Here is a 22997-nt window from a genome sequence, read left to right as displayed (position 1 = left end):
CAGAGGAGGGCAGATGAGAGAGTGACAGTTCCCCACACCAGCTTATTGCTCTTCAGCATAATAAATTTCTCTTGCAGGAGCCAAAAGAATCTTTCTTTCTTGCCCCTATACCTAATGAAAAGAAGAATGACTATTACAATTGGGGCATTATAAGATTGTTGTTAAAAACTTAACAGACTGTGAAGGGTTTATCTTCAACTTCCATTTTCTATCACCAACTTGGAAGTGGCTGGGAAGATTAACATCAGACCATGAGATAATTTTCTATATATGTTCATGAAAACTCAAGATAATTAAAGAAACAAAAAAGAAGCCAAAAGAATAAATGTTTTCTGGTTTGGGGGAAAGGAGAAAGGCCTGTATCTATTTGTGATTGATAAAGATATTTTGTATTCGATTCCCATCAAAATAGACATGATCTTGGGGCACAAGTTTTTTGTTTTGAATGACAGTATTTAATAAGTGATTGCTGGGGAACATGATTATCAGACCAAAATTGTCCCTGTTTGAAAATACCTGCATGGACCCATATAGTGTGTATGTTCTACTTGAATACTTATATAGTTTAGTCACACATATTGATTAAAAACAATATAAAGTTTAGTATAAGAATACCTCAAAGCAAGACAAGTCATTTTGATTTAAGAAACTGATTTATAATAAGAGGCTGCTGATAATAGAAATGTTCTTTTGGGAATGAGCTTCACCTTTTCCACATCTCTCATGTCAAATTGACTCTGAACTTTGCAAAATCTATCATTTGACAGGACACCTCCACCTATTAGTGTGGGCAGAGTAAAGTTGACCATTTCTAAAATAGAATCAAAGAGTTTTTATTGTCAAGCAGAAAACACTATCTTTGAAGGGAATATTCTCCAGTGGCCCTCTCCATGTAAGAGGTAAAAATTGTCCGAAAATTCTTAGATCCTTGATCTTTTTTTTCCCCTGCAGACTCATTAACACCATCTGCCAAGACATTACTCCCAAAGCTCTAATGGCTGAACAAGGGAAAAATAGAGTTAGTGTATAAGAGAGGAAACAGGATTTGTCCCATAGTGCCAGAGCCTCTGACTATTTTCCCTTGAATGGTATGAAAGCATTTTCAGTTTCTCTCTTATCACTAACATCAAAAGAATTTTCAACAAAGTATCAAATCTAGATAGTAAGGGTAGTCTGTTTGAAATTAGTTTTTGATGATTTAAAAATTCCATTTATATACTACCAGGAGAATTTAGTGGCCTCAGGTGAATTTGAAATTTAGGAAGAAAAAATTATATACCATAGTATTAACAAGGGTGTTTTTTTTTTAATTTACTTATTTCATCTTATTATGGGGGATACAGAATTTCAGGTTACATATGTTTCCCATGTACCGCCTGTCCCCGCAAGTCAGAGCTCCAGGCGTGTCTGTTCCCCAGACAGTGCGCGTTGCATCCATTATGTAGGTATATATCCCTCCCCTCTCCACCCCCCCTTCCCAAGTCAGCACCTTCAAGCGTGACCATTCCCCAAACAGTGCGCAATGCACTCATTATGTAGGCATACCCCCATCCCCTCCCCCACCCCCCACCTCAGTCTGATATCCGATTGGTATCGTTCCCAGATGTGTATTTAGGTGATGATCAGGGAAACCAATTTTCTGGTGAGTACATGTGATGCTTGTTTTTCCATTCTTGGGATACTTCACTTAATATAATGGGCTCCAACTCTCTCCAGGAGAACTATAGAGATGTCGTATCTTCATTATTTCTTATAGCTGAGTAATATTCCATGGTATACATATACCACAGCTTACTAATCCAATCATGTATTGATGGGCATTTGGGTTGTTTCCACATCTTTGCAATTGTGAATTGTGCTGCTATAAACATTCGGGTACATGTGTCTTTGTTACAGAATGACCTTTTTTCCTTTGGGTATATGCCCAGTAATGGGATTGCTGGGTCAAATGGCAGGTCTACTTGAATCTGTTTAAGATACCTCCCTAATGCTTTCCACAGGGGTTGCACTAGTTTGCAGTCCCATCTGCAGTGTATGAGTATTCCTGTCTCTCCACATCCACGCCAACATGTGTTGTTTTGGGATTTTTTGATAAAGGCCATTCTCACCGGGGTTAAGTGATATCTCATTGTGGTTTTGATTTGCATTTCCCTGATGATTAGGGATGCTGAGCATTTTTTCATATGTTTGTTAGCCATTCTTATATCTTCTTTTGAGAAATTTCTATTCATGTCATTTGCCCACTTTTTGATAGGGTTGTTTGATTTTTTCTTGCTGATTTTCCTGAGTTCTAAATAGATTCTTGTTATCAGTCCTTTATCTGATGTGTAGTATGCAAAAATTTTTTCCCATTCTGTAGGTGGTCTGTTTATTCTCGTGACTGTTTCTTTGGCTGTGCAGAAGCTTTTTAATTTAATCATGTCCCATTCATTTATTTTTGTTGTTGCTGTGATTGCCTTAGTGGTCTTCTTCATAAATTCTTTGCCTAGGCCAATGTCTGTAAGAGTCTTTCCTACATTTTCTTCTAGAATTCTAATCGTTTCACACCTAAGGTTTAAGTCTGTTATCCACCGTGATTTGATTTTTGTGAGAGGTGAAAGCTGTGCGTCCTGTTTCAGTCTTCTACATGTCGCTAACCAATTCTCCCAGCACCATTTATTGAATAGGGATTCTTGTCCCCAGAGTATGTTCTTTCCTGCTTTGTCAAAAATTAGGTGTCTATATAAGGATGGCTTTATATTTGGATTTTCTGTTGTGTTCCACTGGTCTGTGTCCCTGCACTTGTGCCAGTACCAGGCTGTTTTAAGAACCACAGCCAACAAGGGTGTTTTTTTAAGGGGAAAAAGTCTCTAGAAAGCATGAAATTAGAGCCAAAGATGTATTTGCCTATGTCAGGCACCTTTAAAAGTGCTTATGATGCTATTTGACACACAGAAATGTTTCAATAACGAGTAGCTGCTGTTATAATGATGAGCATAATTAATTATTAGTGTTCTTCAACTTCTAAGCTTCATTTCAAGCTTTGCTACCTGTTACTGCCTCTTGTCCAGAAATTCTGGTCTCATCAACCGAAAGAGAAACCCACTACTATTTGCCTCTCCATAAAAATTCTTTTTTTTTTTTTCAGTTTTCACAGTTCTTAGCACTTAATGCTTAAATAGCGTAGGGTTTTACACAGGTGATCTGGCATTTGAATGGAGAGCATTTTTAATTCCTGGAACAGTAGTGACAAAGGGGAGAAAGTTGGCAGTGAGAGGAGAAGGGAAGAGAAAGAGGAACAAGGAGGCCACAAACACCTGGGGGACAGGATGAGCCAGGTGAGAATGGTCTCACTTTGCCTGTGAGACTCTCCCTGTCCCTCTGCATCCATCGGTCCTCCCTGTGGGATTGGAGTGTCCTCTCTCCTGCATCCAAAGTCTTTGCTTGAGAGCCTCCACCCAGCTTGATGGTGGGCTCTCTCGGCAGGAAGAACATCACTGGCCAGGGCCAGTGATAAGAAAAAGAAATCCTTTAATGAGAAATGAGGTTTGTTATGGTTCTTAATTAATGTGTACATATTTTAAAAGGCATTCAGTGGTTGTAGATGAAAGGCTGAAACCCACAACTCTAAACTATAGCTCTATGTGGCAGCTTTCTCACAAAGCAGATCCCTTTGTAAGGACAGAATACAAACTTTGTGCCCAGGCTACTCTGAAAACTGCCACTCGATCTATGTGTGGCACTGATTCAGAATATCCTGATGGCTATGGGGCTTATAGAGAGACTATTCATTTTCCCGTGTGTGTGTGTGTGTGTGTGTGTGTGTGTCTGTGCGTATGTGTGTGTGAGCAAGTGTAATTTCTGTTTACTCTGCAGAAGGCTTTAGGTTATTTCACCCCTTCATTGAAGTTTTGTCTCTTTCAAGCTAAAATTTACTTTTGAGAAATCTCATTTTCATTTTATGAAAAGCCTTCCTTTTGGATTGTCTCCTGCACGAAAGTAAACAAATCTCTGTACAGGTTTCTATGTGTGCAATACTTGTCTTTAACCTTCCTAGAATCACTGACCTAAACTCCCAGCTTTCACAGCTATTGGAAGGCAACATTTACTGTGGGAGTTGATATGTAAGGCCATGTTCCCTGTGTCTATAGCCTTTATCACTTCCTTATTGTGTGGGGGCCTTCTGTGGGGTAAGTTACTTCACACGTGTGGGGCAGACATTGACTAGAAATTACTTTGATTTGCAATACTTTGAGGCACAATGATTTCTCTTCCAGTAAAAACTGGAAGAGAAAGTACTACTGATACTACTTAGAGTCATGCAAATAGATTCATTGTAAACATTATAAACATGGGCAAATATTAATAACTTATTGCTTTGAACAAGAATATCTATACTACTTCTGAAAATACAATGCCCGGCACATGATAGTTGCCTAGTAAATGCTTGAATGTTCATGCACAACTGTGTGAAAAAAGAAAGTTAAATTCTCTCTGTGGTGAGTCTGTTTTCAGGCCACAGTCCTACAGGCTCTGTCATTGTTATCACTTTCATTATTGCCTGTACTTATCACTAGCTTAAACATTTTTATTAAAATCAATTTAATTGGAAATCAAACAAATCAAAGATTTAACTGAAGTGAGCATTTTTACACACTGAATTCAGATAATTCCTCCAAAATTGCCAAATGTTTATATATAAATACAACCTGCGTTTCCTATTTAGTTTTTACTATTTGGGGGTTATCACAGAGGTTGTCTTCATTCTTCTGCCTTCAAAATGCTAGTAAAAAAAGAAATTAAACAACTGGGCAGATATATTAGAAAGAGGAAATATTGTCTTAGAAATAACAAAATCCCAGGATGGATGTGGCTTCACAGACATAAGAGGATACCTGTCCCATAAGATTCTGTGAGTTGTCTGTAGTCTGTTCACGCAGTAGCAGCCACCTTTCTTTTGCCTATTGGGAAAGAATCTTCTCCCTCTTCCGATAGCTATTCATTTCAGCAATTACCCATTTCCGTATTTCTTCAGGCTCCTCTGAGAGTGTTCAGAACAGCAGAATGGCTGCCCTTGCAATCTCAAGAGAATATCTAGGTAGGAGAGGGCCTAGCTCTGTGCCTGAGGAGATGTGGGCTCATTTCCAAGGAACTCCATGCACTCCCTGAAGTCTGGAGGTGGCAGGACTGGGTTCAATATATTCCACAGATGAATGGTGGGTCTTGAGAGTCTGTGCTCTTGCCTGAAAAATGGCTGTGATGAGTTAGACAAGATGTGTCACCATTAGTACCTGGATATTAACTTCTTTTTTCTTTCCTAGGGAATGTAGTCGGATTTTTGGTGAAGATGGTCTGACATTGAAGCTCTTTCTTAAAAGAACTGCTCCCTTTTCTATTCTATGGACTTTGACTAATTATCTATATTTACTGGCTTTAAAGAAGCTGACGGCCACGGATGTCTCTGCTCTGTTCTGTTGTAACAAAGCCTTTGTCTTCTTGCTGTCGTGGATTGTGCTGAAAGACAGGTTCATGGGAGTAAGGGTAATGGTACACTTGATTCAATGCGCGATGCCTCCCTTAATCATAAATCCTTGGTGTCAGGAGAGCTGCTTTGTTTCATGGAGTTTCTGGAAAACTTTTCCCACGGGTTCTGAGTACAAATTGAAATCTGAAGAGGCATTAGGAAGCCCAGGCAGTTAAAACATTGTGAAAGGATAAAGAGATTGTTTCCCCTGGTTAGTGAGCTGATTCCAACAAGAGGCATTAAAGCAGACAGAGAAAATAAGTTCTTTTTTTAGAATTAATTTTTAGAATTAATGGTGTGATCAACTCCTTCTGTCCTCAGGAAAGAAGAGTTTGAGAAAATTAGCCACAATAAAGATTATGATTTGCCTTTTTCAATCAACATATGTTGAGACAACCCCCCACTTGCCCCCCACCAGATGGATTTAATTAATATTTGGTGTAAGTAGATAGGATTACCAAACAGTAATTAAAGTCACTGGTAATGGCACAATGCTATTAAAAGTGGCTATATATCTACTGTGACTAATCTGGAAACGGAACTAAAAGCAACAACTTGTTCTTTTGGGTACAGATCCTTAATTGAACTGCATTAAACTTCCATCCACCACTTCAGTTCTGAGTTTATTCCTTTCAGGATTAACATGGATTTAAAAAAAAAATTGTATGAGTGTGCTTGTTCTATGTTAGAAACAGATTGCTTGGAAGCCATGAAGATTTAAGGAACCAGATCTCATTCATGTGATCTGGCATTCTACTGTGATGAAAATACCAAGACAACAATTCTTTACAAGGAGGTACAAATGAATAGCCTTTTCCCAAAGTATTAATAGCAACATTACACAACTTACTTTTCTCTGAAAGATATGTCCACAATTGAGTTTGAAACATATTTTTCTATCAAAATTTTGCTCCTGTTGGCAATGATTCCAAGGTCCTTGCCCCCCTCCAAAATGCTGAAATTAATGTCTATATTAGAGAGCGAGTTTATGATGGTCATTAACCCTGAAAGCTTTTTTATAAAAAAAAGAAAGCCAATTAGAAAATTCTGATTGTATCTTGGGAAATGCTGCTCAGAAATTGAAAACTGAAGCTTGATATGAACAGTAAGTAGAAAGCTTTGATAAAAGACAAGATCAGAAACTGCGTGAGTTAGTGCATGATACCATTAAAATATACCAAATGCGATACCACATTCTCCACCAGCTAATCTCAGATTTGCCCCCAAAGGGCTCAGCATCATATGTTTATACCTGGAGCACTGTCACTGGCTGTCCACCATCAGGAACCCTGCCAAGTCCTTGAGAGCAGGGACCTTTTTTGTAGTGTTCACTGCTCCATTCAGGATGGGCTACATGATTTGTGGGGCCCAGAGCAAAATAAAAATGCAGGGCATCTGTTAAAAAATTATTAATAATTTCAAGATGGCAACAGCAGAGCATTAAACCAAGTGTGGGTCTAAGCATGGGGTCCTATTCATCTATAGGTCATATCCTCTGAAGCCAGCCCTGCCTCTATTTCCAATGCCTAGAATAATTCAGGGCACCAAGTAGGGGCTTGATAGATATTTGAGTATGTAATAAATGAATTCATGCTTGTGAGATCTTTTTCTTCATTATTTTTCACCACCATGGACCACCCACAAGGACCTGGAGGATCTTGTCAGAAGAGAGGGAGAGAGAAGAGATTTGGGGGCTTTTTTGTTCTTTCAGTGGCATATGAATACCAAAAGTAAATCAATACCTTCACTATTAGAGTAATTGAATGCATTTAACCAGGGACCTCACTGATGTGAGAGGTTACATTACAAAAGATACAATGTTTATTTGAGGTCTTTTAGAGTAAAAAAAAAAAAAAACCCGGCTGTGCAACTTATATTTAAATCACAAATTTAAAAAATCTGCCCAGAGGCTACTAACTATTGCCATTTTTAAATTTGGCAGCTGCACCGGGTTGGATGGTAGCTCCCAAAGAGATCCGCCCACATCCTAATCCCCCAAACCTGTGAATGTGACCTTATTTAAAGAAAGTCTCTCTGCAGGTGTTATTAACTTAAGGATCTTGAGCAGAGGAGACCATCCTGGATTATCTGGTGGGCTCTAAATCCACTGACAAGTGTCCTAATGAGAGACTCACATAGACTAGACACACAGAAGAGGAGGAGGCAGTGTGACCACAGAGACGGAGATTGGAGAGATATGGCCACCAGCCAGGAATGCCAGGGCAGCCACCAGAAGCTGGAAGAGGCAAGGCATCTATCCTCCCCTAGAGATGCCACGATTCCCTGCTGGATTCTCAACTTCTGGCCTCCAGAACTGTGAGAGAATATATTTCTGTCGTTTTGAGTCACCAGGTTTGTGGCAATTTGTTGCAGCAACCTCAGGAGACAAAGACAGCATCTGTAAGTAATAAGACCTGGTAGAAGGAATGTTAAATGGCCAATAAGTACTTGTTAATAAATATATACAGAATTTAAGATATCATAAATGGCAAAATAGTAAGCATATTAGCGTCCAGCATGCTGGTCAAAGTCAGACATTTTTCTTTATAAGCAGTAGAGTGGGTTTCGCTTCAGACGGTGGAACATTAGGAAGCAGTTGACGCCATGCTCCAGAAGAATGTTAAAGTGTAATTTCAGTGATGTCCATTGTCAGGCCCTGGAATGTGAGACGCACCAAAACATATTCAGCATTTTGCCTTTTAACAGCATCAGCAATGCTTTTCCTCCTGAGACATATTGAGAACATGTATAATTAGGTCATTTGAGAAATTAAAGGAGGGCAAACAGAGCACTGACAGCATAAACACGCCTCTTATTGCCTACGTCAATAAATAATCTAAGGCACAGCCCCTCCTGATGTCACCCCACCAGACTACTCTTTAAAAAATAAAAGTTAAAGGGAAGCTTTCAGTCATCAGATTAACATTTATATTTCTGGCTCATGCTAAAGTTTCAGTAGCTTAGAAACAGATGTTTGTTGGATTATAATTCTCATTGGCTTGGCCCCAGGAAGGATCACATTTAAGATGAAAAGCTATGGCCTTCCCTACTTCTCTTTTTTCATGTCAAAATAACACCATGAACAGAATGAAGGATGCTTTAAGTTATAACATCAGTAAATATGGGTTTATCTGGACCACCAGAGGGCCAGAATTAGTCATGCTTACATAAAATGAATTATGTATTATGAATAACTTGTTAATATTTTGTTTCCTGTGTATGCTGAATTATAGATGGAAAGGTAATCTTTTATACATTTAGTTTTCTATTATGAAGTCATTTCAACCCACTTACTGGTAATCTTTGATGTGCTAAAAATCCCTTTCACCTGACATTTTGGGGTAGATGATTTAAAAAAAAAAGAAAAAAATTGTAAAAAAAAAAAAAAAAAAAAAAGCCCTTTCTTGAGCAATTGCTTACAGCTGATATATGATCATCCCATGGAAATTAACAAACTTCTTTAAAAGATAATGCTTTTAATTACAAAAATGTTGGAAAGTGATAATCTAGCTCTTTGAAGCTTTGAAGATGGGTGTTTTCCCATCTTTGAGATCCTTTCGTGTTTAGTTAGAGGTCTTAAGGTAATGGGAACCAGAGAAACCACCTTAATAAAAGAAAGCTCTTCCCAAAGGAAATGCATCACTTCCTGGGACTTTTCTTCTCTATTGTTGGTGTCTGTTTCACTCCAGTGAAAAGTAGATGCCAGACTCGATTATTAGAAATTTTTCTTTCCTGTCTTATCTCTCTCTTATTTTTTGTATTATTAATTCAAAGTTTTCTTTCATTTTTAAATTTCCTTGGCGACGTGGAGAAAATTGATGGTTGGTGAATGGTTCAGCGGACCCCACTTTTCTTAGCAGATTATGGAATGAATTTGTGTTCCTTCCGCTTGGCAGCCACGTGTTTTCCTGCTATATCTGCATCCCCTTGCAGTCAGCTTCCAAAACTGCAGCTGTTGCAGAGATCTTCCTAGATTTACCAAGGGCTGACTGCAGTGTGTCAGTTAAACTAAATCTTTCAATGCATAACCTGTACTTCTTTGAATTCAAATTGGGCCCAGAGTGCTCTGAAACAGGACACTAGAGCTGAGCTACTACTGATTTGTGCTGACATTGCATAGTAAGATAAGATTCAAGATGAGCTTTTGTTTCCATCTTGCCTTTGGCTACTGTTCATTCATGTGCAGCCTCAGAATTCTCCACCTAGAACCTCCATGCTTCCTGGGGGAGGCAGTGGAGGACGGACAGTGGGACTCATCCCTCTCATCCTCCTCTTGGCAGGACAATGACTTATGAATACAGCCAAGAGAGGAGAAATCTGGGCTGTGATAGCTCTCAGATTTTCTGTCTACAAGGAATCCATAACCCCTTCAACAAAGTGCAGTCCATGTGTCTGCCCTCCACATACATCCTTCTCTTTTTCTTCCTGGAATTTCTTTCCCTCTTTGCCATCCAGGTTTCCCTTTGAGATCATTTTCGAATGGATTGAATTCAATAAAAATAGATGTGAACAAGGGGAGGGGGAGTCAGAGACCCAGCACCCCTTGGGTTTACTGTTGTCACACACACACACACACACACACACACACTCACACACTCTCCATCTGGACAGTTGTAGATTGCCACCCCTCTTTTATCTCTCACATTTCAGCTCTGATTCAATTTAACTGGATTTGAGTAACAGAGACAGTTCTTCACAGAACCTTCAATATAACATGTGCAGAAGTTTAAAGATTTTGTATAGCCATGGTTCCTTGAAAAGGGACCCTATATAAATCCACTCATAGAGAGAAGAAGGGTTAATGCAGTTCTCATTGGTCAAATTGTTAATGTACATCCCAAACTCAGTTGGTGATCTTTAGTCTTCAACTTGAGCATAGTCACTGCCAGCAGTGTAGTTTGAGACCTGCATTTTAGGGGCTGCTGTAGGCTTTGAGATTCAAGGGTCCATTGTGAACCAATGAGGCTGCTTCATACCCAGCTTCAAAAAACAGAATTAACTTCAAGGCAAAGTAAGGAAACATGTTTGGGTTATAATCACTCATTTAGACCTTTAGTATCTTGAGGGAACACTATAGGAAGAGAAGCAATTGATGGTTCATTTCAATGCCGTGGACTCTAAAAGAACTAGTATTGCTATGTGAATAATAATTATGGAAACCATCTGTGAGTGGGAAACGTAGTGAATAGGATGAGGCTGGGAAACCCTCATAGAGATGCACAGAGGGACCCAACCCATGTGGTTTTAAGGGCCTGCACCCAAGGAGGAAAAAGTGAAGATAGAAGAAAACAAAAACATTCAAAAGCCAGACACTCCTCTAGCCTTTATCTCTACAAACTAATTCTTTGAAAGGTAAAAGAAACCTAGCTTTCATGCAGGGTCACAGGTGGTATTTTGCATAGCAAGATCGCCAAATATCTACCTGTCAAGCTCCCTTTGGGCTTGAGGAACAGGCTCAAATGGCCTCACAGTCCTCCTCTGGCCCGAAAGTTGATACAGGGAGCTCTCTTGGGGCCTGAGCCTGCAGAGGAAGGCAGCTGGCTCTGGAGGCCATGCCCCCCAGCTGGCATGCTGAGATAATGGGCTAAATAAATCCTAGCCCTGGAGGTACTCGCCCCAGGTGGGCACAGCGTGATGTGAGGACAGAGAGGTTTAGAAAGTTAAAAATGGAGGTATTGGCGGTTTTATGGTCACCGGGGTTAGTAACATTCTCACCCAAACCAGATTCAGATCATGATAATGGTAGCTTTCCCACCTTATTTAGACACTTCTGGTTGGTGAAGAGGCTGGAACTGGAATACGTTGTCAGGAAAGCCACATTTTCCAGAAGCCAAGAAACTGGCGCCACTAGATGGAGCATTTTCAGCAGAAGAGTTCCTCCTATGGATACTAATGTGGCCCCAAAGCATTTTTGTGGATGTCATCCTGTGAATGAGCACGTATGAGCATTTTTGACATACTATCTTAGTCTCTGGCTTTCTGCAGGTGCATTTCCAGGATGCTGAGCCCATAAGGAGTGTTTTTTCTATTAAGAAGGAGACAGACTATCAGTCCTTCTCTGACGACCGATTAATTCTGAAAGTGCAAATGACTCAGATCTGTGCTTGAGTTGTGTGTTCTCTGGACATTTAAAGAGTATGTACCCTCTAAAGTTAAGCCAGTGTTGCCAAGCAGAGCTACTCTGGGATCATCCAAAGGGCCACTGTAAATAGGCCTTGCACCTAACATTTTCTTGGATTTTCGAAATTCACTGAGATCCCTTCCTTTAGTTCCAACTGTGTAAATAAGAAATATATTGAAAAATTCTTAAAATACAACCACAGAGAATTTTTTCTATCAGGTAGTTGGGAAATTTAAATAAAAATGTGGCAAATAATTTAACTTATTTATCCCCCCACCAGGAACCTACTATATAACCTATAAATCATTGTTCATACCATGAAGAATTTTTCTAGCATCTCAAATATTCAGATTTTCACGCCTTCAGAACATAACTAACAGTATTGTCTGCCCCCTAAAGAGAAAAATGCTTCTCTATGTGAAGGCAATTGAAAGAGACACTGGTGTAATAGATATGTCAATTTAAGTAGGCCAGGCTAATATTTTCACAAGCACTTGATTACAACAAGTAATGGAGACCTTTAAGAGGCTCACTATGATTATAATTTTGAATTGCTGTGAAATTATGTAATCTTCAGCCATATTAAATGCCTATCTTGAGAAAACTTATCACAGAAATTTTATGCATATATATATTTACTAATGGCTGTCTCAGAAAAGGAAGAGTTCCCACCTGTGGTCATATCCTGGGGATAATTGTATTTAATGTTCATCATTTTCCAGACAATGTTTTTGGTTTTTGCTTCTGGGTTCTTTAATGAGCTGTTTGTTTTCACAGTTGCCTAAAACCATATGTTATATATTGTAGAATACTTTCAATAACTTTATGAAATAGCACATTTGTGTTAAAGTTCATTAGGATTTACACTGTGTTCTGTTAACCTTGTCTGGAAGTAACCACCTGTTTATTTAACCAGGAAAATACAGCTGATGTTTGGCCAAAAGAAAACAAATGTTAATTCAAATTTATTATTTTACAAGTTCAGTCTTATGACGGAAATCTATTTGTGCACATGAACAGTTTAACCCATGAACATTATTTAAACACAAAAACGAATCAGAAAATGCCAGCATCTAATGTGCCTTTTTATTTCTCTGAAATCAGATCACCCAAAGAATTGTTGCAAATTCCTAGCTGGAATATAAATCCCCAAATCGAGGAAAATGATAACCCTCACAGAATTTCCAGGTCTAGAAAACCCCCTCACCATGTTTATTTATGAGTCTATTACTTCTTGTTTAGAAAAATTTCCTTGACATCTCATGGTGTGTGTATTAAATTCTATTCCCTATAGTTTGAGGCAGAGTCTAACTAGAACACATGCCCGGCAGCTTCAGAGAATATGATATTCACTCAGCAAGAAAAACACCTCCCATCAAGCAGCTTCCTGGATAACGTTTTACGAAGATGGTTTTTCACTGCTGACACGTTGGCGTCTATTCTCAAGTACTCCTGCTGTTTTTCATAAGGGACCTTTTAGTCTGGAGCTACTCTGAAACCAGCCGGGCACTTGGTTTTGGTGGTCATTAACAAAAGACTTACTTAAGCAGCATCTAAATTCTGTATCATTGGGACCATATTTTGCACTGGACTCAAGCGAGTCTACAGTGACACGTTAAAGATCTCCATTTTGTTATGATAAATAATTTACTGATAATGTTCAAAAAGTCCAAAAAAGTCACATATGTGAAAAAGCTATCTACAGAGGAATTTATTTACTTAGGAATACTCAGAACTGAAGCTTAGCAAAATTAATCACCATGTGGGTTTAAATTTCTCATAGATTTTTAATCTTGATTTTAAAATTAGTGAGACTATTCCACAAGGAAATAACATACATATTGTTCCCTATTCCAAGGTTGTTATTTTACTGTTTGCTGCAGCTTTGAAATGTTTTTCAGTAGAACCAGTTCAAGACAATTAAGGAAACAGATGCAAACCTGCATTTCATTTGGGAGTGGACTACTGCTCTGAATATACCAAGGATCATATCAATTTACAGTAAACCATTAAGACTTCAGTTGAATTATGAAAATTTTGCTTTATTCAGTTAATGCTCTAGAATAATTAAATTATCATTTGGTGGTTTTCCTTAAAAAATGGAATTAATTTGCATGTAAACAAGAGGAAGAACCGGCTTCCACTGGACATTCCAAGTGACAGCATAGACTTAACTTGCTCTTGTGTAAATCACTGTGAGAGGTTATGCCCTTTCTTTTTCCCCTTGGCCTAAATTTTGCCTCTTAGCTGTATCGATATTATTTCTCCTTAATCAAGTTCCAGTTATGTGGACATTTTCAAAAACATACATTGATCCAAAGACCTGATTAAAATGTATGCTCAATTGTTTGGAGAAAAAGAATACAGAATAAATGAAAATGCTTAGCAGTGACTTCCTATGAAATTTATTTCACCAATATGGATGTTAATCTCTAGAAAATTGAGCTAAAAAATTAAACCAAAATTACTAGCCTTAAAAAAAAGTCAGTAAAAAATAAAACTACTGGCCCTTAGTTAGAATGTGAGCAGCTTTTTTATATTCTATGCCTGTATGTCTCACGAGCATACTGATTCATTTCTAATACTGAGCCTTCCTGCATTTGTACAGCAATGTCCAAGGGGTAATTAGGTTTAAAGAAGTACTTAACAACTTTCATGAAGTCTTGAATTGCTTGCTCTGAGATACAGAAGCATCAATTTTTTTTCTATTTCTTTGCATTCTATTCGACAGATAGTTGCTGCAATAATGGCCATTACTGGCATCGTCATGATGGCGTATGCAGATAACTTCCATGCTGATTCGATCATAGGAGTGGCATTTGCAGTGGGCTCAGCCTCTACATCTGCATTATATAAGGTATGTTATGCACTTTCTTTTACTCAACTGTCCCTTATAGCTTCAACTTAAGTAATAAAGTAAGGAAGTACAATGAAAACCTTGGTTCAAAAAAAAAATACTAGAAGATAAAAAATATATATATTAGTAAGTACCATTTATTGAGTACTTGCTATGTGCTAGGAACCTGCCAGAAAATTTTGCCTGTGTTAACACAACCTTATGAGACATAAATACTTAATCCCACTTTCCAGATGAGGAAACTGAGACTTTGAAAGATTAAGTAACTTGCCCAAGGTCATACAGCCAGGAAGTGAGAGAGCCAAGATTTAAACTATGGAGTAGCCAACTCCTAAGCCTATGTGCTATGACCCAGACCCCAATTACCAGGCAGTTATAGCAGGAATGTTAGAAAGGCTTCTCCTCTTTTTATGTTTCTTAACTTAACTATCTATGGTCGTGATTTTAACTCCAAAGAGGTGTTAGAAATAATGAACAGGCTGTCACTTGAGAGCTCGCTGTTTGCTACGTATTAACCCCATGCCACAGGAGCTCGTGTTACTAGCAAAATTAAGAACCTCTTTTTCTCTCTGATGGATACTCTGAGTCTGCTGTGTATACCACCATTCTTTCTCCACTGGAGTTCCCTGTCATCAGTGAAAATTCTATTCAGAGTCATTGCACCTAACTTCAGAAGCAAGGACTAAGAGAGCAGATCTAAAAGGTTATTCCCCAAAGCTCTACTTTTAAAAGCCAACTTTCTGGATGTATTAAATAACTGTTCTGATTTCACCTCTCTTGGTGTTTCAATGAGAAAACACTCTCTGAAAGATAGAAAATACCCTTTTCATCCCTCCTGGATGCCTATTCTGATTATTCACTAACACTATGGCTCAGAGGGCAGGAAGTCTATTTCCACATTGACATTTCTTGGCCCATTGATTCTGTGTGACAAGCTTGACAAGTGTTCACTCAATGGCCATTAGTGTCTAACTTGCTCCCCAACTGAGATTCCACCACGATGTCTGATGTGACCAAAGACTAGCTCATGCTCAAGTTCTCTTAAGTCTTTCAAGAGAAAAAAATACTAAGTTCAGTTGAAATTAAAAGCAGTACCTGGGATTGCTATATGACCACTATGGCTACAGAGAGAATTGTTACAGAGAGAATTCTCCTAACCAGGTTACAAAATGTATTCATTCTGACAGTGGTAATATTTGCTGACATGCACAAAATCATATCTGCACCATAATTCCAGGCAGAAAAGATCTGCTCCATTCTACATTGTTTGTTAAAGGATTTGTATAGGGAGAAGAGGGGTTAAGGAGCTAAGAAATATGGACTGTAGACCTGGATTTATCCCCAGCCTGTTCTGTGTTTTTGGATTAGCCACTTGCCTCTACTTGCCATCTTCCTCTGTACACAGGTTTATAATCTAGAAAAAATTTGTTTTCAGATGTGGGAAATAACACAATGTTTGTGAAGACATTTTAAGCTCAGAAAAAAAATTGCTTATAAATCTAAGACATCATTATTATTTCTTTCAACAACATAATGACAGGGTCTCTCTGTCCAATTTAGTTTTCAGTATCTGTCAAAATAAGGATGAAATGAATCCCATGCTTGAAGGGAAGGACTGATGGCATGTCAATCCTGGAAGATTTTTCTGAGCTTGTCTGTGGTCTTATTTATCATTCACTCTATACCCATCTGTGATGGTGGCACTTACCACAGTGTACCATACCCCAGCAGTTTTCAACACCATAAGGAATTCATTTCATGGCATTTGCTATTTCATGTGAAGGATATAGGGTATTTTAATTCCTTATTTCAACAGCCCATTTAGTGCCATGAAGAGTCAGGGCAGGAAGAAATGGAGAATAAACCCTGAGCTGGTTAGTTCACAGTGTAAATCAATAGAATTCGCCTTTCTGCTCCAGCAGAGCCTCCTACTGTGTGGTTGAAGAGTTTCTTTCCCATTCCAGGTTTTGTTTAAAATGTTTCTTGGAAGTGCCAACTTTGGCGAAGCTGCACACTTTGTCTCAACCTTGGGCTTCTTCAATTTGATCTTCATCTCCTTCACCCCAGTCATCTTGTATTTCACCAAGGTGGAGCACTGGTCTTCTTTTGCAGCTCTGCCGTGGGGCTGTCTCTGTGGGATGGCAGGGCTGTGGCTGGGTAAGTGGCCTCACATGTTTCCTTCCATTCCCTGTGGCATTCGACCTCACTTTGGATACTGAGATTATCATAGTAGGATTATTCCCTTGGGTACCTCTGTGCTCTATTTCCCAAACTTACATTGGTTAATGTCATTGAGTGTTTAGAGGGTTCTTTGCAGGCTACTGGTTGATTAGATTAGAGCTGTCCAACTAGGTCCCTCCCACAGGTTAAGGTGTGCAGCTGGAGGCTCAGGTCCCCACTGGCCTTCAAGCAGCCTCATCCGTTCCTCCTGATGTACTGTATGATGCTATTATGTTCCATGTGTGCCATGGTGTGTCAGGCAGAGGCGAGAGAGTGGATGGTGCATTCAAGGAACTCAGAATGGTTCAAAATGGTGGGAACACTGGGTTCAAGAGAAAGGGAAGGAAGAAAGGAGATGATTTTTAAGAGGGAAGCAGGTCGTGAAGGGCCTGGAAAGCCATGTTGAAGTGTCGGGATTTAAAATCCACTTAATTTTTAAGGCTCACATATGCATATTAGACAGCTCACTCTGGCTGAGTATGCACAGTGGATTTGGGATAGGAAGCCCTCAGTAGATGAAAGAAGAAGGTAGCATGAACTGGGCCTGGTGGTCCTGGCTAAGCAGACTGTGCCCAGTCAGTGCCAGGAAAAACGTCACCTGGAGTCCTTTGAATGTCTTCCCTCCCAGCTCCCTGTAACTCCAAGGCCGTCTGCTTCACCTGAACTCCAGGCTCCCGCTTTCAAGCTGTGCTGCTGCTGTCACTTGATATAAGAGGAGCCTGAAAAATAACATGCCTGCTCTTCCCTCACCAAGCAGTCAAAACACAGAAACAACCCAATGATTTGGTGTCTGTTTACTCAGAATGAAATTATTTTCACTCTGCTCCTCTTTCCACATAGCTAAAGTCAGCCCCTTCTGCTGGCTCCACGTTTTTCCACCACACTCGACCTGCAGGACATCTGCCAACCCCCAACTGATCTTCTCTCCCGAGGTGATATAAATTGAAATAGTAGCAGCACTGCAATTCCAGGGAGAAAAATGTCTTTATTTTTATTCCCACAAGTGTATAGATTGGGTCATGTTTTTCTACTCTGGCCCAGGCCCTTACGGGGAGGTCTTCTTTAACAGACAGGAAACACTCAAGAGAAGGATTAGACGTGAATCGTTGGTCCCTTGTGTTCTACTTTTCAAGGCCAAAATGTACGGTTATCACCTCTCATAACCTCTGCTAAGTTTAGCAGAAATCAATAGCAGTGTTTCCATAAGACCAAAACATTCTCATAAAAAGTGCTTAGATTATTTCCTGGCCAAAAACAACCTAACTGGGAATAAGCATAACCCAAAATTTCACTAACTCTTGGTCCCCCCATGCACACAAGATTTCCACCTTCCTGCAAGGTAGACCTCCGCCAGCGTCTATTCCTTGGCATGTCTAACGCGTGCTCCTAGGCTGGGTGCCACCCATGCTAGCTGGACACTGGTGTCCTCCACCAAGCAGCGTGGTCTCCACATGCCACCAGCACTGCAGCTGCTTGGCCAGGCCCACCCCAGTGCCCTGCAGAGCTCACTGTGCTGATGCTGTACCATGACAAATCAAGGAGACAGCCTTTCTCCTGACTGTTACACACCACAGTGTTTTACAATCTTCAGTGCTCCTATTCCTAAGCTTTTATTTCAATTCGTCTCTTCTCCTCAGGAGTCAGATATGGTCTAGTTGGGGTTGGAGTGGGAGACAGGACTGGGAGACATACACCAGTCTTTGCTCTGAGACCCCACATCTCCTGTACCTATGGCTTTCTGTTTGCTTAGGTTCACCTTGCCTCACTCCTTCTCTCAGGTTGACCTATCTCCCAGGCAGCCCCTTAACCCAAATGCACGTTGGCCTCGTCCACTCACCTGACATGTCCAAATTGCACTTAAACTCAGGCTGGGCCTCCTGCGATGGATAACACATTGAATCATAATACTCCTTTCCAGAGGTTGTCAAAAGAGAATCTAAGTGTTCCAGCTACAGAACTAAAGGTAAACAGATAACACGTTTCAGTGAAGCTACCTGGCTTTTGTTGAGTGAGAAGGGCTCAGCTCTCCCCACATACCAATATTTTCACTCAGGCTGCTAAAATATCCAGTTCAACCAATAAAATGACAGCTGAGGAGTCCAGCAGAGCCTATGCTATATTTAATAAATTCCTGATTTGTTGGAACTTGCCACATTTGACTCCCCGAGTCTGCAGAGAGAGTCAAGGTGCTGGAATATTCGTTCACAATTCGGTTTTGCCAAGAAGGAGGAGAGTTATTAACTTAGGAAGGTCCTGTGCCTTGATGGCCATTATCACTCCATGAACATTATAAAGTAGCCTAGGACTTGTGAAAGTCAAACCCATTGTCTCTGACTACCAAGTACAAGTGACTCTGGTGGGTTTAATTATAGATGACAATGGAAGAATACATATCATCCTAACTGGAATGGTTCCAGAACTTTCTTTGGTTCTACACAGATATGGGCAAAATATGAGTCATTTTCACAGAGATCTTCTCTAAATTGAGGATCTTTTATAGTTATTCATCTTTCTAATGTCTGAAACAAACATTTTGTTGAACACTATTAAAATAATGCTCTGTAATTTATAAATGTTTTTTCTCTTTGAAAACATGTATTTTTGATAATTTTTGAAGAGGATAAATGATTATTTTAACTAATTTTATATTTAACTAAAGAGGTGCAAAGGCATTAATTAAAGAGCATCGAGCCATACCTGCAGTTGGTTCTGTGGACCTGCCCTCTGGTTCCCTGTGCAGCAACCAGGATGTGGAAATAGTCCTTGGAATTCAGTGAATTACAGTGAACCCACCCTTGATTGCCCGTATGGTGCTCACCTCGAGAGAGAGGGGATAAAACAGCATAAGGCATCATTGAATAAACCTTCCTTTAGGCAGTAACACTAAGAGCCTTTTAATGGCCGGGAATATGGCATAAAATAACAAAGGAATAAAGAGATAAAGCACCAAACTTCAGTCCCTCACCAGCTTTTAACCTCTGGCTGGCCCTAATCGACCTTTATAGTGCTGATAAGCAGAGTAGTGAATTGATTATTTCACCTCTTTGCATTTGCTCCATACACCTTTGCCACACCATTGGCAACCAGGGTGGCAAGGGAGGAACAAACAATATGACTGATTCAGGCAAGATACACATGCCTCCATCTCCAAACTCGGAGGATTAACTGACTGACGGTGCAGACAGTTTAGAAGTCACGTTTAGCAAAGACACTGATTCTTTCCCAATAAGAAGAAAAGAGCCCAGCGTATCAATTCCCCTTCATCCTGTATATGCTCCTTTATTTTACAGCCTTCAACATCCTGGTGAACGTCGGTGTGGTGCTGACATACCCAATCCTAATCTCCATTGGGACAGTGCTCAGCGTTCCTGGAAATGCAGGTACTGGTGTGACTTGACATTGTAGATTCTGATGCCCACAGGTCTCCCGCCCGTGTTTGTTTGATGCCCTGAGTTGCTCCTTCCAGCAATAGTGAATTATGTCCCTTGCCTGGGAAGATGTTTTTAAATATCATGAAGGTGGCAGACAACAGAATAACTACACAGCAGATTTAAAATTTGCAGCTACAGAAACACTGTTTTTACTTGGATGTGCTTTTAGAATTAAACACCAAATGTATCATTTGGGTTTCATGTAATCTCCCTGACAACCTAATTTCGTGGTATTTTTAGAGGAAGTCCTAAGGAAACAAAAGGCATCCCAGCATAGGACTTTCAAGTACACGTCACTAATGAAAGTGTAGGAGATGAACAGGGTGTTGGCTCCCCATCAGACTATCCATGGCAGTTTCAGAAGCCTCTCCTGGGGGCAGAGCAGATGTCCCTCTGGAACAGATTGGAGGAAAATGCAATTTGACTCACTGCAGGGACAAGAGGAGAAGCTATTTTTCCAGGACAATTTTTCCAGTGGAACCTGCCAGTGAAACAAGTAATGACAATGGGTTACCTGGATAACTGTACAGTCCTCCTAACTTTAAAATTCTATGATTTCAAGTCTTGAGTAGCTACCTTTCTTTCCTCCAGGACAACTGGCAAATGTTTATTGAGCATGTATTACGTGATCAGGGCTATAAAAAAGACAAGAAAAAAAATTACATTGTTGTTCGCTCAAGAAGCTTACAATTGAATCTGGAAAAGAAGACCAACCTACAGGAAGCAACTGGGAACTCTACAAAGCAATTTATTATTAGATGCCAAATTATGTGAGACAGACTCCAGGGGCTATAAGATATTCAGAAGAAAGGAATAGCAGATAGGAGTGGAGTTGGCAAGGAGTTCATTCATCCATCCATGGATTCATTCATTCAACAAAGATTTCTGAGCATAGTTCTTGTGCTAACACTGGTGATAGATCCTGAATAAGGCACAATTCCTGCCCTCAGGACCATGTAGCACAGAGGGGGAGACAAAAGGGATTGAGTAATTACAACATAGAGGGAGAATTGCTTTGTTAGAGGTATGTGCTGAATGCTGTGAGAACACAGGGGAGGGACATCCAAGAGGCATCCTGCAATAAGACTAAACAGACATATCTAAGGGAGGGTTTAGCTGGAATATGAGGAGGGAAGGGAATCTCATGCAAAAAGAATAGCATATATATGGCCAACAATTCCACTCTTGTGTGTATGCTCAAAAAAATTAAAAACAGGGATTCAAATATATCCTGTACATGAATGTTCATAGCAGCACCACTTACAATAGCCAAAAAGTAGAAACACCCAAGTGTCTATCAGCAGATGAATGGAGAAACAAATTGTGATACATACAGTGGAATATTATTCAGCCATGAAAAGGAACAAAGTGCTGACATATGCTACAACATTAACGAACCTCAAAAACATCATGCTAAGTCAAAGAAGCCAGTTACAAAAGGTCATATATTGTGTGATTCCATTTATCTGAAATATACAGAACATGAAATATTCCATTACTATGAAATAAGTGAATCCATACCAGAAAAAAAAAAGCAGATTGGTGGCTGCCAGGGGCTGGGAGTAGGGGTGAGGGACTAGGGAATAACTGCTTAATAGGCAGGAGATTTTATTTTCAAGTGATGGAGATGTTTTGTAGTTTCACAATATTGTGAATGTACTAAATGCCACTAAATTCACTTTAAAATGGTTAATTTTATATTATATAAATTTCACCTCAATTAAACTTTTAAAAAGAACAGACTATACAAAGACCTAGACATGAACGAGTTTGGCTCATTTGAAAAATCTCCAGGGGTGCAATGAAACTGGAGAACAGAAAGGGGAAGCAGAGGAAAAGTATTAAGAGAGAAAACTCGAGAGGTAATTAAGTCAGATAACATGAGATTTGAACTGAACCTTGAAGGATACATATGATTTAGAGAGAAGGAATTTGGAAAGTAAACATAGACAGTGGAATGGACAAAGGAAACACCAGCTTGAAAGAATAAAGAAGACTCTGGAATCTCTAGAAGTAACAATGACTTTGGTCACTTGTTTTCGGAGAAACTTAGACACAGTCGTAAGCTGCAACTGACTTGCTGTTTCTTTCCTAGCTGTGGATCTCCTGAAGCAGGAGGTGATATTCAACGTGGTCCGCCTGGCTGCTACCATCATCATCTGCATTGGGTTTCTGCTGATGCTGCTGCCTGAAGAGTGGGATGAAATTACCCTCAGATTCATCAACAGTCTGAAGGAAAAGAAGAGTGAGGAGCATGTGGAGGACATGACTGATGCCAGTGCACACCTGCGAGGCAGAAGCAGAGCCAATGGGACAGTGTCTATACCACTGGCCTAGAGAGGCACACATGTCGAATGCACGTGTATGTATATTCTGTGAATATAACAAACTTTTCTCACTACTTGTACACTCAGATGACAGTATTAACTCTGAATTTGGATAAATCATATGTGAAATCATGCCAAAATAAAAGTTTACATTTATATGCTTATCAAGGAGTTGGTGTATATATCATAATAAAATTTTTTTATGAAAACATATTTGTCCTATATTTCTTCTGTTTTTTTTTTTTTTTAAATCCCCCCAACTCATGAAATTTCCTGGAAATATGAGATTCGATTAAATCATGAATATACCATCTTTTCTCAACTGGAACTGAGATCTTTTCATTCAACCAGAGAAAGAGAAAGTTGTCTAAGAGGGAAAACACATGAAAAAATATACACTTTATATTTAAGTCCAACAAGAGCCTGAACATTTAAAAGCTGGAAAGTCATTAAATAAATATCCACAGGGCATTTTCTACATGCAAGACCTAGACCAGAAACAGTGAAGATGTAAAGATACAGAAGACCCATCTGTACT

General features: G+C 39.6%; 1 protein-coding gene across 2 annotated transcripts in view; it reads left to right on the top strand.

Moving 5' to 3' along the window:
* The window catches only part of SLC35F4 (solute carrier family 35 member F4), a 207089-nt gene extending 184409 nt beyond the window's left edge, over positions 1-22680 (top strand). Inside the window, exons 4-8 of one of the 2 annotated variants that reach the window (XM_069464986.1) lie at positions 5301-5520; positions 14356-14481; positions 16446-16638; positions 19992-20081; positions 22228-22680. In XM_069464986.1, the coding sequence (XP_069321087.1) occupies positions 5301-5520; positions 14356-14481; positions 16446-16638; positions 19992-20081; positions 22228-22469 (871 nt within the window). In that variant the 3' untranslated portion in view covers positions 22470-22680. Of the gene's footprint in view, positions 1-5300; positions 5715-14355; positions 14482-16445; positions 16639-19991; positions 20082-22227 lie in introns of both variants that reach the window. The other variant, XM_069464987.1, reaches the window with a different exon arrangement.
* The last annotated feature ends 317 nt before the right edge of the window (positions 22681-22997 follow it).

This window comes from Eulemur rufifrons, chromosome 2 (assembly GCF_041146395.1).
Source record: "Eulemur rufifrons isolate Redbay chromosome 2, OSU_ERuf_1, whole genome shotgun sequence".
Lineage (NCBI taxonomy): Eukaryota > Metazoa > Chordata > Mammalia > Primates > Lemuridae > Eulemur > Eulemur rufifrons.
Note: the sequence above shows the minus strand (reverse complement) of the source record. Positions and strands in the feature narration are given on the sequence as shown.